This window comes from Meles meles, chromosome 17 (genome assembly GCF_922984935.1).
Source record: "Meles meles chromosome 17, mMelMel3.1 paternal haplotype, whole genome shotgun sequence".
Classification (NCBI taxonomy): Eukaryota; Metazoa; Chordata; class Mammalia; order Carnivora; family Mustelidae; genus Meles; species Meles meles.
This window is the reverse complement of record NC_060082.1, coordinates 39,305,905-39,323,572: the sequence shown is the minus strand read 5'-3', so window position 1 is coordinate 39,323,572 and position 17,668 is coordinate 39,305,905. Positions and strand designations below refer to the sequence as shown.

Below are 17,668 nucleotides of genomic sequence, written 5' to 3'. Positions count from 1 at the left end.
GGACTCCACAGTGAGTGGCGGTGTGCAGGTGGGAGAGGACAGCCCCTGATTGCTCCGTGGAGGTGGGAGGGTGGGGTGTGCGCTATTGTGAACCATCAAGGAGGATCTGGGCTGAAGAGCAGAGAGCTTGCACTAAAAGGGAACAACGACGGGAGGGTCTAGAAAACATTTTTTAAAAGCCTTTTAAAAGCCTTTTGGATTTGTGACTAGTCTTTAACGTACATATATACATGTACGCAGTACACACACATATATACACACGAACGCAGATCTACGTAAATATGTTCACATGCATGTCTGTATTTCTAGATGTAAGGCTCATACCCAAAAGTCTTTTTTTTTCCTATTGTGAATTCATTCTATTTCCTGGCCTCCTATGAACAGGGCGAGAGAAAGCAGCACCACCAAAGAAGACAGAAGAGGAAGGAGGAGTCAGCTCTGGAAGGAATTCTGAAGGACCCCCCCAGTTCTCTCGAAAGGAGCTTGCACATGGCCTTGTAAAGGTGCTGAGATCTCCCTTCTGCTTCCCCACCACCCTCGTGGTGGGGCTCAGTCTCCTGAACCACTCTCCTTCCTTCCAGACCTGGGGCACCATGGAGACCAAAGTTCAAGGTGCTGGAGCTACGGAGACTGAGCACTTCCGCCAGTCCTGGAGAAACATGCGTGGGGTCAGGGCTGGCAAAGGCCAAAGACATCAAGACCTTGTCATTTCCATCCTATCAAATCTGTGCTCATTTAGACCTTAATTACCAAGTGGAAAATGGGATTGTTAATAATGTTGTTACTAGGGACGCCTGGGTGGCTCAGGTGGTTAAGTAGCTGCCTTTGGCTCAGGTCATGATCCCAGCGTCCTGGGATCGAGTCCCAAATCGGGCTCCTTGCTCGGTGGGGAGCCTGCTTCTCCCTCTGCCTCTGCCTGCCACTCTGTCTGCTTGTGCTCACTCTTGCTCCTCTCTCTCTCTCTGACAAATAAATAAAATCATTAAAAAAAAATAATGTTGTTACTAATGTTGTAGGAACGGCTGAGGGCTTTCAGGAAACAACCTCTTTGCCCAAGATGCCATTTAAAATAATTTTTAAAATAGAGGTTTACCTGAAAATAATTCTCAATTTCCTTGGAGAGAAGTTGATAGAAAAGCCATTTTTCAGTGTATTCAATCAGGCGATCATGAAACACTCGGGTGGCTTCGTGAACAAAGAACAGAGCGGCCATCTCTCTGGAGTTGATGACAACCCTCTCAGCTTGCAGCAACCCCAAGAGAAGCTGTTAGGGATTGAAACGTTAGATTTTTAACATCAGCAGGTAGTATGTGAAGTAGAGGCTCAATTTTTGCAGGTTTACGATTCCATAAAAATAGAAGTGATTATCTAGGTACGAATTGTAGATTTCTCCAAGTGATAAACTAGATTTTTGATAAGATGGGCAGGTTATAACTCAGGGAAAACAGACACAGCACCCCCCGTGGAGGGAGAGGGGCTGAGGACCTCTGGGCCCGGCCTCTGAGGTCTCACTGGCCTGGGAAGCCACCGGTCCTGACTACGGTGCTGAGGTGGGCTGCAGGTGGGGCTGGGGACGAGCTTCTTCACGCTGATGTTCTAAGATTCTGAATGTGGATGAAAAGAAACTATAACTCATTTCAAACATGATATGCACTATTTTGGACCACAGGCCCATGGTAGGGAGAGAAAGACTGAATTCCAAAATTGTTTTTCTTGGGATGCCTGCGTGGCTCAGGTCATGATCCCAGGGTGCTGGGATTGAGTCCCACATCAGGCTCCCTGCTCAGTGGGAAGCCTGCTTCTCCCTCTGCCTCTGCTGTTCCCCCTGCTTGTGCCCTCTCTCTGACAAATAAATAAAATCTTTGAAACCCCCCCAAATTGTTTTTCTTAATATTTTAATTCTGAAAATTATGTGATCAAGGCTAATGGCTAAGGCAGCACAGTCGGCAACACTTCCTTTTGGAAAAAACAAGGCTCATGGGAATTGCAAGCATGTTTACAAAATGCATACAGGCTTTCATTTTCTGAGGCAGAAATAATATCTCAGAAATAAGGCAAAACCGAAAGCCACGTAATACCCTTGCCACTGAGAATCTCAGCCTATATTCTAACAGTCTGAGTGGCTTCATCACTGAGTTCTCCGCAAGGAATTGTTTTAATGATTCTTTCTAAAGGGCTCACAGGGTAAACTGCTCACGAAGAGCAAAACAAATCAACTTGGATTCCTTCTCCCGCCTTCTCAAACAATTGAATGTTTACAGCAGAGAAATGGGGAGAGAGAGAGAGAAGGTCAATTCAGTAAAATTACATTTCCTTAACTCACAATTTAAAGTTAAGCTAAGGAATGAATTTTAAAACACACCTTAAACACATCTCGAAGATTAAACAGGTAGTGGCATTTCGCTGGGGTTGGCAGCATATTCTGACATACTTGAGAATAGACGGCGAGAGAACATGATATTATCTGATCCTTACATTTCTGAACGTTGGGTGTGAAGTTATTGATAGAGAAATACATTCCCAAATGAGCCTTTAAAAAGAAATTGTATAGTCAGCCCGAAAGTTTAAGCATACTTTCTTCCTAATTAATTCCCCACTGAAAAGGAGATGTGTTATTATCATGGAGGATGAATGACATTTAAAATGTTAGTAACCAGAATCCACTTTAAACCAAACAGACTAATACAAAGACACTGCAAGTGTCACAAACCGGGGGAAAATCCCACTTGGTCTGAGTTTGGTGAATGATGTAGAGGCAGAGGCATGTGTTGCTGCTCTCTGGGGACAATTTATGCCCCATGTGAGTGTATACCAGGGGTGCTGACAAGTCTCCTGCCCCCTTGTTCCCCTGTAGAGGCTACTAGATGGACTACAAAGTGATACACTATTTTCTCATTTTGGGTTGGTGCATGTATATATATATATTCTTCTACATTAGGACTTTTTAAGGGGTGGGTAGTTGTTGATCATGTGCAGAATTACCAAGAGCTTTTTGAAAAATAGATTTAAAAATTAATCTTTAAATTTTATATTATAAAGAAGAAAAACACATGATGAGCTTCGAAAAAATCAGTAATCTTGCATAACATTTTTTTTCTTTCCTTTTTTAAAAGTAGGCTCCAGCACAGGGCTTGAACTCATAGCCCTGAGATCAATACCAGAGCTGAACTCAAGAATCGGACACTTAACTGACTGAGCCACCCAGGCGCCCCTCAAATTTATTTTTCTAATCAAACCAGATTTCAAGTTGAGCTGCTTTTCTAATAAGATATTTCAGATTTTCTTATTTTGTGTTCTATAAAGAAACGAAGAGAACAAACCAAGACCAAAAACTCCAGGAGAGCTTGCTAATAATACAGGCTCCTGAGCACCTCCCCCCGTCCAAGATATGCTGGATCAGGGCCTTCAAGAATGAAGCCGCAGGATCCACATGCGCCGCACGTATTTCTAATGCACACTGACTGATATTTCGGTTACTTTGAGACAGGTTACAACCACAGGCCGGAAAGGGGAGGGGGGAATAAAACCCATCGCCTTAAGGAATTGTCTTTCAGTATTAATGGCTTTAAGTTCTTGAGTCTTCTCGTACACCATGAAAATAAAATTCTTGTTCAGCAGACCACGAGCTGGATGCATTACCTGGAAAATAGCCTGCAAGGCATGCTGTGGAGGGTGAGGCAGCACCAGGATGGAAAAGTGCTTGAGCAGACGTGGGCTGGCATGCCTCCTGACCGCTGCAGGGGCACAGGCTGCCACCAGAGAAAGATCTTGAATGTTCTGCGGGAAGTATGAAAAGGACAGATACATGCATCCATAGAAAGTGAATTATCACCCATTTCCCAGCCCCCAGTGAACAGAAGATTTCACTGTTTAGACAAAAAGACGATTTACTGCAAAAACAAAAACTCTGACAGTAATAGAATTGATCTTCTTGGAAGTAACTGAAACCCTTGAAAGCGATTTTGAGGGCTGTTCCTTCTAGAAGGCTTTCTAAATGTCATCAAGTCATAGCTTGTCTTTGGAAAAGCAATTACTGGACCCTGAGCAACATGGCTGAGGCAGGCGGAGGACTCTTGGTGCTGAGGGAGGGCTCGGGAGCATGGAATGAGTCTCCAGGGAAGCCAAGGTCGTGCAGGTCACCTCCCGGGGACCTTCCTGCCTGGGCTGCATCTGGATTCTTCTCCTGGCTGCATGCTGACAGTGGTTCTGACACTCGGGTGTCCCAGCTGACACCACGCACCAGTCAGGGTGCTGTCCAGGATCGCTGGCCCAGGTCTGTCTGAGTCGTGAACCTGTTTGTAATGCAACTATTTAATTCCACAGACAAAGTCTGTTCTGGAGTGCAGGGCTCGTGATGTCCAGGGAAGGAACCGGTGAGGAGACAAGTGCATTTGCTTTTTCAAAAACTGCAGCCATTCTGATTTGGTTCAATGTAAGGAAAACAAAGACAGAGGAATCCTGCCCTGGGAATCTGCTGGACTTTGCAATGGTACCGAACACCCCTGATCGGTGATCTCGCAAATAAAGACGCAGAGCGGTCTTACCCAGACAGTTAAGGATGTGCCGGGAAACATTTTTGCTAGCTTTTCTCATCTATATTCACAGCTGCTGCCCTGAAAAATCTGATGAACTAGTGATGTGATTAGTAGTGAGAATTTGACTCAGAAATTAAACCTATAGGGTCATCCTCATAATTTTCACTAACAGCGAATCCTACAGAGCCGAGCAGAATGACAAAGACGCCACTGGCACGGTTCAAGTAGGGCTTCCAATGTGTTCTGCAGGTTCATCTGACTAGATTTCCTAAATTTCTCAATTCACACAACACTGTTCTGAATTTTTAATTCATTGTTAATGGGGACACAATCTTTGTATACGCTGTACCTTCCAAGTGTTCTTCTCCGTGTCGTACAGGCCTCCCATATCTAGTAACTGCCGGATTAATTCCAGGGGCGGCTGAGCTCCGTATGTGTCTGATTCCGGCACGTTCAGATCATCAATGAACAGTACAATCTGGAGCAAGACAAAAGATTTTAAAACATATGACTTAGTATTCCCTTCAAATTAGGAATATTAATTACACTGTGGTGTAAGAACAAAGTTATATGAAATAACATGTATATTTTTCTGTTAAAAAGCAAAAGACCAAATTCCATTTTGAAGACATGAGTTTAGAAAATGGTAAGTTTTCAAAATAGCAGACCACACTCAACAAGGCTCTTCTCTTGGTACCTTTCCCTGGGACTGCAGATCTGCTTCTCTTCCTCTTATGGTCGTGTTAAAAACAAGACAATAGGGGTGCCTGGGTGGCCCCGTGGGTTAAAGCCTCTGCCTTTGGCTCAGGTCATGATCCCACGGTCCTGGGATTGAGTCCCGCATTGGGCTCTCTGCTCAGCAGGGAGCCTGCTTTCCCCCTTCTCTCTCTGCCTGCCTCTCTGCCTACTTTGGCTCTCTGTCAGATAAATAAATAACAATCTGAAAAAAAAAAATTAAAACGAACAAAAAAAATAAGACAATAGCCCAAAATGTAGTCCCTCCTGGTAAGCCCCATGGCCCCCAACCCAGACTTAATGACGGTTTCGGCTCATGGAATCCTAAGCCGATGACTCAGCATTAGGCAGGTCGTTGACCTGACGGACCCCTGCCACCCACTTAGGGAAAGTGACATCACCACAACCAACACGCTTTTTGCCAATATAAACCCCACCCCGTTGCCCACCCTTCTGTCTGTTAATCTGTCTTTTTGTACAGCTCCTGGAACGCCCTTCTTTTTTTTGCGAGGTGGATGCCTCACAGATTCATGAATAAGTGAGCAAAAGCCAATAGATCCTTACAGTTAACTCAGCTGCATTTTGGTTCTTAACAGTCTCAGGTCATGCTCACAGGAGAAAAACGTGGTCAAATACACCGTTACAAACCCACAGGCATCTAACACGTTTTCTGTCTTATCTGATCATGTTTAATTTAGACTCCAGGAGCTTCTTTTGGCTTTCGTAATTCGAATCAGTAAAATTGATCAATATTATGCCGATCTGAAACCCGCAGCTTCCGTTGATAAAGTGCATTTTCCGGCACGTGCAGGAGCGCATGTGACACTTCATGTTCTCTGTTTACGGTTATCAACGAAAGCAAGTCACACGCGGCTTCAGCAGACGGGAGGTGTTTTTACCCTGCTGTTCTTTGGCGCTCCAAGAGTGTCTTTGGATCTTCTGACTAATTTCTTCAGGATCATCTCCTTGGCTTTGGCGGCTGTGATACCGACGCTAAAATTTATTGTTGATACTGTAATTCCCTTCTTATCATTTTTCAAGGAACTTTCATCAGTTTTGACTGCTGGTTTCTTAATATGCTTATCTGTTATGCCAAATATGGAAAAGAAACACAGATTTAGAGCACTTTAAGCATGTGTGTGATTTATTTTATGGTGTTGGGAAATGTGAACATTACACGATTTTACTCGAGTGTTGTCATTTTTAGGAAATCACTGAGGACAATTCAGTGAGTGAAGGAATACCAACTGGGGCATGCTTCCCAGGACTTCATTTCGTGTGGTCTGCAGGGACTCCACAACCACACAGCCGAATACAACAGCAGGGAAGCTGGGGGAACGCTCCGTAGTTTATGCACAACTGACACAAGTACGCTTTTAGGACTTCCAAGTGCCCGGATGTGCAAGGTGGTGCGTATGTACTGAAAGCGCACACAGAGGTCTGAAGGCAGCAGGCACTGGTGTCCACTCGGGACACATTCCCTGAGAGCACCCTCCACGAGGGCCACTGCGGATGGTATGACAGCAAACCCAAAAGTAGACCCGGAACCAAAAACTCCTCTGGCAAGAACCCTGGGGCCAGGCTTCCTTCCCGATGTGCAGCTGTCTGGGGGCTGTCCCTGCTTTTCCTCTGCAGAAATGGGGTGGCTGCTCCCAGACCCCCGGCCCGAGTTCTCCAGGAGGACCTGAGAACGCATACAGTAACTTCTTCACTGCGTTACTCGGACAAGAGTGAAGGAACAGGAGAGGCTGACCCTGCCTCCAGGGACTTCCAGACTGAGTCCACCGTTCCCCCGAGAAGCCGGAGTCCCCACTTGCTGGGAAGCTCTGCCACCCCCACTGCTGAGTACAGCAGGGCAGTCTGAGGGTGAATGGGGATCTTTTAGGACTCTCAATTTTATTTATTTATTTAAAGATTTTATTTACTTATTTGACAGAGATCACAAATAGGCAGAGAGGCAAGCGGAGGGAGAGGGGGAAGCAGGCTCCCTGCTGAGCAGAGAGCCCAACGTGGGGCCCGATCCCTGGACCCCGAGATCATGACCTGAGCCGAAGGCAGAGGCTCAACCCTCTGAGCCACCCAGGCGCCCCTGGACTCTCGATTTGAAACTGGCAGTGGAAATCTGTTCGTTCTGCGATTCTGGACAAGCATGTGGTGACCTGCACATGGCTGAGAGAGGAAGGAGAGTCACATGACATAATATGTACCTTGACTTTCAGCTCCTGTCTTGTGAGTTTCAGAGAGCAAGATGCTGATATTCTGCTTCAGGCTATTGGAATACAAGGTTTTCAAGATTAAAAATTAGCTTGCTTCCCACAGTAGCCATGCAAACAAAATATAATCAAAGTACCGGTGTGTCTTGGGTTTTACCTGGCTCTCCTACAAGGAAACGAACACTCCTCTTTCCCATTTACACTTTTACAGAGAAGACTGTGCCGCTGCCATCACCATTAAGATCAACAACACAGGCTTACTCTCAAGAACAAACTGGATAAACTCCTAGGGTGCCAGGCTACTGGTATGCCTGATGGGTAGTAAGCCATTTACTTACTAGTCCCTTTGTAAACTGCACTTTCCCTTGTGGACGGCTCAACAGAAACCCCTTTCACCTTTACTTTGGTCTTGCCTTCAGGTGTTGCTCTGTATTGTGATTTCTTTATTAAAATCCCGTTCAGTTTAAACAGTGACCCTATAGTGAGGGTTCTTTTTTTAGTGTCTGTTACTAATGATTATAATTATTCAGATAAGGAATGACTCCCATGACATTAAATGTTTCAAAACTCATTTCTTGGATTTTTTATAGCCTCATTTAAGTGTAGTAGGATCTATTCCAAAATCATTCCTGCAACATGCAGGTGGCGGGGCTCCGGCTACCGAGTGCTGTTGGAAAGACATGTGCGGAAGTTCAAGATGTCTGGGGAAGATGGGACAGCCTTGACGAGTGCAGGTGGGAGACAGGCTGCAGCATGGGAGGAATCCAACCGTGTCTGTTCAAACAACAGTGTGCTTCTCTCACATTTTAATTAGAATTAACTTTTAAAATTTGCACTTTTTATTTGCACAATTTAAAACTCTTTTCCTCCCCCCCTTTAGGAAGAGACACAGAGAACGACAAAGTTCTTTGTAAAGAACTTTTTGTTTTTCAAGTAGGCGCCATATCGTGTGGGTGGAGCCCAATGGGGCAGGAACCCGTGACCCTGAGGTCAGACCTGAGCTGAGATCAAGAGTCCCATGTTTAAAGAATATTTCATATTTGATAAGGTGAAAATTCTAGTGCAAGAAAACCAATTATATGCAACAGTTCGGGGCAAGTTTTAGGTGCATTTTTCCAGGAAGGAAAATAGTTCATAGCTGTACTTTGTTATGTAAGAAAAAGGAGATTTTAATTTTAGTTATATTTAAAATAAAGGTAAAATCTCTCATTTAAAGAAATTAATCTAGGTGTTAATACTTTGGAAAAGTACAGATTTTCTTCTTCACTTCTCTTTGGAAGAGTTCTGCATTTCTACATAGCAGGTTTGCTTTTTAAAACAAGGCACATTTATATATTAAAGCAAACTTTTTTTACCAGACAAATCAAATTTGGTGTTTCAATATACAACCTTGATTTTTTAATTTCACTGTACAGTAGGACTTCTCCTAAGATGGAGCTGTAGTTCACATCCAGTGCTCCAGGACCCTCCAACCTCTCAAGCATTTCATTAATGGTACTGGTTTTCCCAACAGCAGGGTCTCCTAAGGAAAAAAAAAAAAAAAAAAAAAAGACTTTTTTTTTTAGGTGGAAGGAAATGAATAGATGCTAACATATTAAGATGAACCAGTAACATTTTATTTGAAAACTGCATGAAAAAGATTCTTTTCTCCCTTTTTAAAAAAACCATGGCTAAGCCTGGGTAAACCAGGAAGTAAATACGAAATCCTCTCAAATTACTTACAGCTCTGATAAAAGGACATATTCAGAGTTATCCATTGTTTTTAATCGAAGGCTCATTTACGGCTCTGGCAAATAGTCCAGCTTACAGCACAGAGGAGCTGCTGCTGAAATTCATTTCCCTGAACGTTTCTGCCGACACACTCTGGGGGAGAGATGTGATGACAAACTAGCCCAGCAGAACAGGTCAGGACTGCACAGTCCACCGATTTTAAGAGTAAGAATTTTTTTTCAAAAGATTTTATTTATTTGACAGAGATCACAAGTAGGCAGAGAGGCAGGTGAGCAGGGTGGGCAGGAAGCAGGCTCCCTGCGGAGCAAAGAGCCTGATGCGGGGTTCGATGCGGGGCTCGATGCGGGGCTCAATGTGGGGCTCGATGTGGGGCTCGATCCCAGGACTCTGAGATCATGACCTGAGCCAAGCAGAGGCTTAACCCACTGAGCCACCCAGGCGCCCCAAGAGTAAGTATCTTCTTAGGCTAAACTGGAGGCAACGTATGGATTATGTGAAAGTTCCAGCCTCATTATTTTCCGTGTAGAACTCTGGAAGCAATGCTAGGGCCCCTGGTGACAGGCAACAAAAGGTAAGGAAGGGATAAAAATAAATGTTACAGGAAATGTGGGGCTGTATGAATTAGTCACGTGGTAACCTTAAAAGACGGAAACATTTAAACATCAGGTTGAGGAACTGTGTATTTTTTTTTTTTTAAATCAGGCAGGTTCTTTTAATTTTTTCTTTGTATGTAATTACATTTAATCAGACCAATCTGTGCTCCTACCGTCAGGGACACTCTAAGGCTGTCAGCCCACAGGCTGTGGGGGCCATGTGTGCACTGATCCTGTAGTTCTACTTCTGGAATTTGTCTTGGAAGGAACCAAAGGTTGAAGATTTATAATGCCCTCACCTGGCAAATGTGGGCAAATGGGCATTCATACACTGTTAGTAGGAATACATATTGACATAGTGTCTAGAGCCTTTCAGAGCATATCCCCCCTCCCCAGTTATAAGGTAAAATGTTTAGACTATATAATTACTAAGCCTGTTCCTAACTCTATAAATTCTCCTTCTTTAAATCTTCCTAATACCTGTGAGAAGTACGGGGCAGAAATTCTTTAAGAGAAAGCTTATGAGGAAAGAGAGGGACACTGTGTCTCTGGTGGCGATATGAGTGATGTTCTCTCCATATTCTGTGATCTTCAACAGGTTTTCACTCGATCCTTCAGGGTCCACTAGCACAGATGTTCCTAAGGTAAAGTTAAAAAGTGTCAAATGACCTATAGATAAACATTAATCTTTTGGGTACTGGATACTTTCTGGAAAAGTCTGGACATTGTAAAACCATTGTAAAACCAGCTGCAGAGAAGCCAGAACTGACCATCAGTCCCCCAGCCCTCTCTGCTGATCTCAGCAGCTGTTCCTTCCACCCGCACTCAGCTGGTGAGCCAGCCCCCACTCCACCCACACTCCCACCGCCCATGGGCCCCTTCTCCTCCCCATTCCCTCCAGTGAAAGGAAGAAAGCAGCTCTCCTGCCCAGCCTCCGGCAGTCCTTCAGAAGTTCTTCTGAAGTTCTTACTTCCTGGGTAAGGAAGTTCTTCCCTTCCTGGGTAAGCCTTCTCCTCCCATCATCTGTCTCGTTGCTGTTGAAACTTTCCGATGTACAAATATTTACATCCTAGTATCTCCCATCTTTTTATTGGTTGAACCAGGGGAAACATATCTATTTAGGACAAATCAGTTGAATATGGGCAATTTCATATGAAATAAAACACACACACACCCAAAACTAAACCAAATCTCTCTTGAACCCACAGCTTCCTACAAATTCCACTCTCATTCATTCCCACCCCCCCAGTCCCCTACTCTCATTCTTTACACTATTATGCAGCCAAACCTCTCAGAAGATCTTCACATGAGAAAGACCTCACTTGCTCATCTTGCAGTCGCTTTTCTAATGCTAGCAACGGACTGGCTGACACCCTCACGTGGGGCACAATTCTGAAGGCCATAAAGGCATGCGGTCAACAGTCTCTTTCCCATTCCTGTATTCTAGGAATGAGTTCCCATACTGTGTATGCTGGTCAGCAACTTTTTTTTTTTTTTAAGATTTTATTTATTTATTTGACAGACAGAGATCACAAGTAGGCAGAGAGGCAGGCAGAGAGAGAGGAGGAAGCAGCCTCCCTGCTGAGCACACAGCCCTATGTGGGGCTTGATCCCAGGACCCTGGGATCATGACCTGAGCCGAAGGCAGAGGCTTTAACCCACTGAGCCACCCAGGCGCCCCTGGTCAGCACCTTTTAAAAACTGAGTATTTGAAGGTATCATGGACTTCTTGCCAGTGCCCCATCAATGGATATTTGTGTTCTTTCCAGGCTTTAGCTGAGTTTAGGGAATATTCCCATGTCATTCTGCACACAGTCTCTCACATGCACAGTTGCTGGGTCGGTATAAACCGGAGTACGGTGTAGAATTCTGATGTATACTGACAAGTTGGCTTCCCGTGGTTTCATTCCAAAGCCCTGTGCATCACTAAGGGTATTTCTGAGAATCTTCTTTGATTCTTATGAAAAAAATGTGGGGTTTTGTTATGTTTTTGTTTCTGGTGCCAGAGACTGGTCTGGTACCAGGTCCTCTGATTTACTTGGCGCAGGCTCAGTTGAAGGTGATGTTGTGATGTTCTGATGTTTAGATTCCTGTTATGGGTTGGCTTTGAAAGCTCAGGAGGGTTTTAGTATCTTTTAAGCTCGTGGCCTACAATTAGGATAAGGTGGGACCAGAGGAAGTTGTATCTCAGATGTGGAAGAAATACCTCTGGTTTCCCATAGAAATGGTAAACTAAGATATTGAGTTATGTGCATTGATACTCAGTTGTGTTTTTGTACGTAGAAAGCTCAGGATTAAAATAACCAATATAGCACTAACATATGATACACAACTCAGAGGTTTTAAATAAATATAATCACCCACTAATTCTTACTGTGACAAATATTATACAATGGAATGCTGGTATAAATTAATTGAAAATCAGAACTTTCTGGATGCTTCATAATTATGATATCTCTGGTTGTTTTCTGCCAGAAAGTCCTATAACAAAACTTTGAAATTCACTGATGGGAGAAAATTGACTTCAGAGAAATTCAACTCAATTTGCATTTAATTGAATTTCTTGTATTTGCAAGAACTCTGAAGCCTGATCATTAAGTTCCTGCCTCAAACTTCAACCAAGCTCTCATGGTACAACAACTTTCCATATCTTTGTTTTCTATAAGTATGCAGAAGATTGAGAATAAGAACAATGAAGCATATCTGGGTATTTGTGAAGGTATGATTCCTCTTTTCTGATTAGCTCTTTCTTTTATAATCAAGTGTAGTTCTTACATGCTTTTCCTATTTTAAAAGAGGTCCTGGTCCTCTCCCTCTTCTGCTTTCAGTAACCACAGCTAATTAAAATATCAAATATTTCCACTAGTAAGACTTTCAGTGAGCTATAGTTTTACAATGCACAACTGACTCAATCAAATATATTTCGGTTTCTCAGAAAACAATACTCAGTGGTTATTTTCTTAAAGGCATGTTTTGGAAACATAGATCTAGAGTGGTTCTGCACTAGCTTGGAACAGGTCAGTCCTCAAAGTCGCTCATATAACTACTTTTATATATAAAGCAGTCACAACATTTTAGGAAAGCCAGAGTATGATTCTAGTAATTCTCCTTACCTTTTTGAATTAGTGTCTGAACAGTAGGAAGTAATTCTGACCACGGTATGAATTCGCACTGCTGCAAATCCACAAAATAGCCAAAGATAGAACATTTACCAGATGGTAGGTTGACGCCTACATTTGAAAATGACACATAAATAAGTCCAAGTAAGAAAGGTTCATTTACGGAATGTTTCATTAATGACATGACCTCTATGTGAAAAATCTGATTGTTGAATCAGAAATAGTAACTATTCACCAAGGGTATATCCAAATTTATAAAACAGGCCTATCTTCGTTTTTCCTGCTGATCTTTAATTAAATGAAAATGTCTTTTTATATCCAGAAAATAAGGTGAATCATAATCTGATATCCTTTGAAATCTTACCCAGTTCTGTTTATTACCATGTGTTGGATATTATTAAATGAAAGTGATATACTGGTCTTAGTCAAACCACTGTATTAGGTAACTTTGCTACTTATTTGCAAAGCACATTTGTTTTTCCATTATAAAAGTAATAAATTTTCAGGGCACCTGGGTGGCTCAGTGGGTTAAAGCCTCTGCCTTTGGCTCAGGTCATGATCTGGGGGTCCTGGGTGCCCTGCATCGGGCTCTCTGCTCAGCAGGGAGCCTGCTTCCCCTCACCCCCTCTGCCTACTTATGATCTCCCTCTCTGTCAAATAAATAAATAAAAATCTTTTAAAAAAGTAATATATTTTCTTAATAGATTCCAGAATATACAGAATAAAAGCAAAAGAATTTAGTCATGCTTTCACCATATGAAGATAACAATGTGAATATTTGATACTGTTCCTTGAATCATTTGTAAAATTTTTATATACCAGAAAATTCATTTTTGGGGAGTATACAGTTCTAGGAGTTTTTTTTTGTTTTTGTTTTTGTTTTTCCCACCTGAACGTATTTTGTAATCACTATAATGGATAACAAAACAATCCTAAAACCCTAAAAAAACTCCCTAGTGCTACCACTTTTGTCTTCAGTCCTAATCCCTGGTAATCACCAATCTGGTTTTTTTGTTTTGTTTTGCTACTGAGTTGTAGTATTATTATTTAATATTTTGGATATTAACCCCTTATCACATATATGGTTTGCAAATGTTTCTCCTGCTCCATAGGCTGCCTTTTCATTTGGTTGATGGTTTCCTTGGCTGTGCAGAAGCTTTTCAACTTCGTGCAGTCCCACTTGCTCATTTTTGCTTGTGTTGCCTTTACTTTTGGTGTCAATTCCAAAAAAATCACTGCCGAGACCAACGCCAAGGAACTTCCCCCTATGTTTTCTTCTAGGGATTTTAAGTTTCAGGTCTTACGTTGATACCTTTAATCCATCATGAGTTAATTTTTGTCCGTGGTATGAGATAGGGTCCAACTTCATTATTCCGTTTGCATGAGAATATGCAGTTTTCCCAGTTCGATTTATTGAAGAGACCATCTTCCTGGTGTCTCTGTCAAAAATTGGTTGGCTCGGGGTGCCTCGTTGGCTCAGTTGTTTGGGAGTCTGCCTCCTGGTTTCGGCTCAGGTCGTGATCTCTGGGTTGTGAGATCGGGCCCCACACTGGGCTCTGTGTTCAGTAAGGAGCCTGCTTCAGCTTCTTCCTCCATCTCCCCCAGCCCCTCCCTACTGGCACGTGTGCTCTCTGAAGTGAATAAAATCTTTTCAAGAAAATTGGTTAGGTACTTGGGCTTGGGTTTACTGCTAGAGTCCGTTCTGTTCTATTGGTCTCTGCGTCAGTTTTCAACGCCAGTGCCATAGTGTTTTGATTTTCATCGCTATGGAATACAGTTTGAGATAAAGAAGTGTGTTGCCTCCAGTGCTGTTCCTCTTCCACAGGATGGTTTTAGTCTTTTCTGGTTCCAGATGAACTTGAGGGTTGTTTTATCTATTTCTGTGAAAAATGCCACTGTAGTTTTGATAGGGATCGTACTGAATCTACAGATGGCTTTGGAGTATGGACATTTTAATAACTTAACTCTTTCAATCCATAAGCACAGACTATCTATTTATTTGCGTCTTCTTTGATTCATCAATGTCTTGTAATTTTCAGTGTACTGATCTTTTACCTCTTTGGTTAATTTATTCCTACATATTTTACTTTTTGATGCACTTGTAAATGTTAATGTGATGCATCATATTTATTGGTTTGCATAAACTATACCATCTTTGCATCCCAAATCCTGCATGATCATAGTTTGTAATTCTTTTTTTTTTTTTTTAAAGATTTTATTTGTTTATTTGACAGACAGAGATCACAAGGCGGCAGAGAGGCAGGCAGAGAGAGAGGGAGGAAGCAGGCTCCCCGCTGAGCAGAGAGCCTGATGCGGGGCTCGATCCCAGAACCCTGAGATCATGACCTGAGCCGAAGGCAGAGGTTTTAACCCACGGAGCCACCCAGGCGCCCCCATAGTTTGTAATTCTTTTAATGTGATGTTTAGTTTGCTCATTTGGGGGGAAGATTTTTGTATCTGTATTCATTAGGAATATTGGCTTGTAGAGTTTTTGTTGCTGTTGTTGTTCTGTGGTGTCCTTATCTGGTTTTGGTATTAGGGAAATGCTGCCTTGTAAAATGACTTCGGAAGTTTTCCTTTGTCTTCAGTTTTTTTTTTCTTGGAAGAGTTTAAGAAGGACTTCAGTGTTTGACAGAATTCACCAGTGAAGCCATCTGGTCCAGGACTTTTGTTTGATGGAAAGTTTTACTCACTCAATCCCATCACTTGTTTTGGTCTGTTCAGATATTCTATTTCTTCATGAAATAGAAGCAGATTGTATGCTTCTAGAAATGTCCCCACTTATTTCAGGCTATCTGATCTGTTGGTATGTAATTGTGCATAGTAATCTGTTACGATCTTTCGTATTTCTACTGCAATGTCTCTTTGATTTCTCATTTTATTTTAGCCTTCTCTCTTTTTTTCTTAATCTAGGTAAAGATTTGTCAATTTTATTTACCTTTTCTTTTTTTTTTGTTTACCTTTTCAAAAAACCTGCTTCTAGTTTTGTTGATCGTTTCCATTGTTTTTCTGGCCTCTTTTAATTATTTCTACTCTGATCTTTGTTATTTCTTTCCTTCCACTAACTTTAGGCTTATTCTTTTTTCCTTTGTCTTTGAAGTGTAAAGTTAGATTATTTGAGATCTTTCTTTTATTGCCATGTGGGCCTTTATCGCTATAGAATTCCTTTTACAAATTTTTATTGAAACCCATAAATTATGGTATGTTTTGTTTCCATTTTGTTTTTTTAAACAAATTAAAAATTTTATTTAAAAATTTTTCATTGATTTTTCAGAAGCGTATTTAATTTCTACATACTTTTAATTTTCTAGTTTTCATCAAGGTATTTTCTAGTTTCATTCCGTGATGGTCAGAAAAGACATACAGTATAATTTTCAATCTTAATAATTTGTGAAGACTTGTTTTGTGACCAAACATAATGATCTATGTTGGAGAATATTTCCACGTGTGCTTGGGGAGAATGTGTAGTCTGCTGCTGTCAGACTGAATTCTCTCTATATGTCTGGCAGGTCCATTTTCTCTAAACTATAGCTCAGTTCCAATATTTCCTTATTGATTTTTCTCTCTGAACAATCTATCCACTGTTTAAAGTAGGATATTAAATCCCCCTACTGTACTGTTCTCTATTTCTTCAGATCTGTTAGTATTTGCTTAATTAGTTTAGGTACTCTGATGTTGGGTGCATCTACATTTACAGTTGTTATATCTTCCTGATGAATTGACTCCTTTACCGTCACATGATGACCTCGTCTGTTGTTTTTGACTTAAAGCCTATGTTGTCCAATAGAAGTATAGCTTAGCTACTACACCTGCTCTCTTTCATTTTTCCATTTGCATGGAATACCATTTCCCATCCCTGCAATTTCAGCCTCTGTGTGTCCTTGAATCAGAAGTGAATCTCTTGTAGGCAGCATATAGTTGGCTTGTTTTAAAAATCCATTTATATACTCTGTATCTTTTGATTGTAGATTTTAATCTATTTTCTTTTAAAGTAATTTTGAGGGGGCACTTGTGTGGCTCAGAGGGTTAATCCTCTGCCTTCTGCTCGGGTCATGATCTCGGGGTCCTGGGATCAAGCTCCACACCGGTTTCTCTGCTCGGCGGGGAGCCTGCTTCCCCCTCTCTCTCTGCCTGCCTCTCTGCCTGCTTGTGATCTCCCTCTCTTTGTCAAATAAGTAAATAAAATCTTCTAAAAAAATAAAATAAAGTAATTTTGAGAAGCAAAGACTAATGACACTTGATTGTTTCCTGGCTGTTCTGTGGTTCCCTTGTTCCCCCTTCCTGTCTTCCTGTGAACTGATGATTTTTCCTAGCGGTATGCATTAATTTCCTTTTCTTTATCTTTTGTGTACTGTTGGCTTTTGGTTTGTGGTTACCATGACACTTGACGTGACATACATGACATAAAACAGCTTTTAAGCTGGTAACAGTCAATTTCAACCACATGTAAAAACTCCTTCGCCCTCCCCTCACATTTTATATTTTCCATGTCACAATTACTATCTCTTTATATTGGGTATCCATTACACATCTAAGCAGCTATAGGAATTTTTAATGTTTTTGAGTATTAATTTTTATACTAAAGTGATTCAAACGCCACCATATTATAGTAGTAGAGCATCTGAGTTTGACTATATACTTACCTTTACCAATGTGCTTTATAATTTCATTATTTTTTCCTGCTACTAATTAACATTTTCACTTAAGTCTGAAGAACTCCTTTTGCATTTCTTGTAGGGCCG

At 41.8% G+C, this 17,668-nt stretch overlaps 1 protein-coding gene across 1 annotated transcript in view; it reads right to left on the bottom strand.

Annotated features, from left to right (window-relative positions):
* The window catches only part of DNAH14 (dynein axonemal heavy chain 14), a 332,088-nt gene that overhangs the window by 111,709 nt on the left and 202,711 nt on the right, over window positions 1-17,668 (bottom strand). The window contains exons 44-52 of the mRNA XM_045982293.1: window positions 12,921-13,037; window positions 10,288-10,446; window positions 8,870-9,005; window positions 7,478-7,539; window positions 6,170-6,354; window positions 4,885-5,013; window positions 3,640-3,777; window positions 2,363-2,530; window positions 1,094-1,264 (exon numbers count right to left, since the gene is read on the bottom strand). Coding sequence (XP_045838249.1) covers window positions 1,094-1,264; window positions 2,363-2,530; window positions 3,640-3,777; window positions 4,885-5,013; window positions 6,170-6,354; window positions 7,478-7,539; window positions 8,870-9,005; window positions 10,288-10,446; window positions 12,921-13,037 — 1,265 coding nt within the window. The remainder of the gene's footprint in view (window positions 1-1,093; window positions 1,265-2,362; window positions 2,531-3,639; window positions 3,778-4,884; window positions 5,014-6,169; window positions 6,355-7,477; window positions 7,540-8,869; window positions 9,006-10,287; window positions 10,447-12,920; window positions 13,038-17,668) is intronic.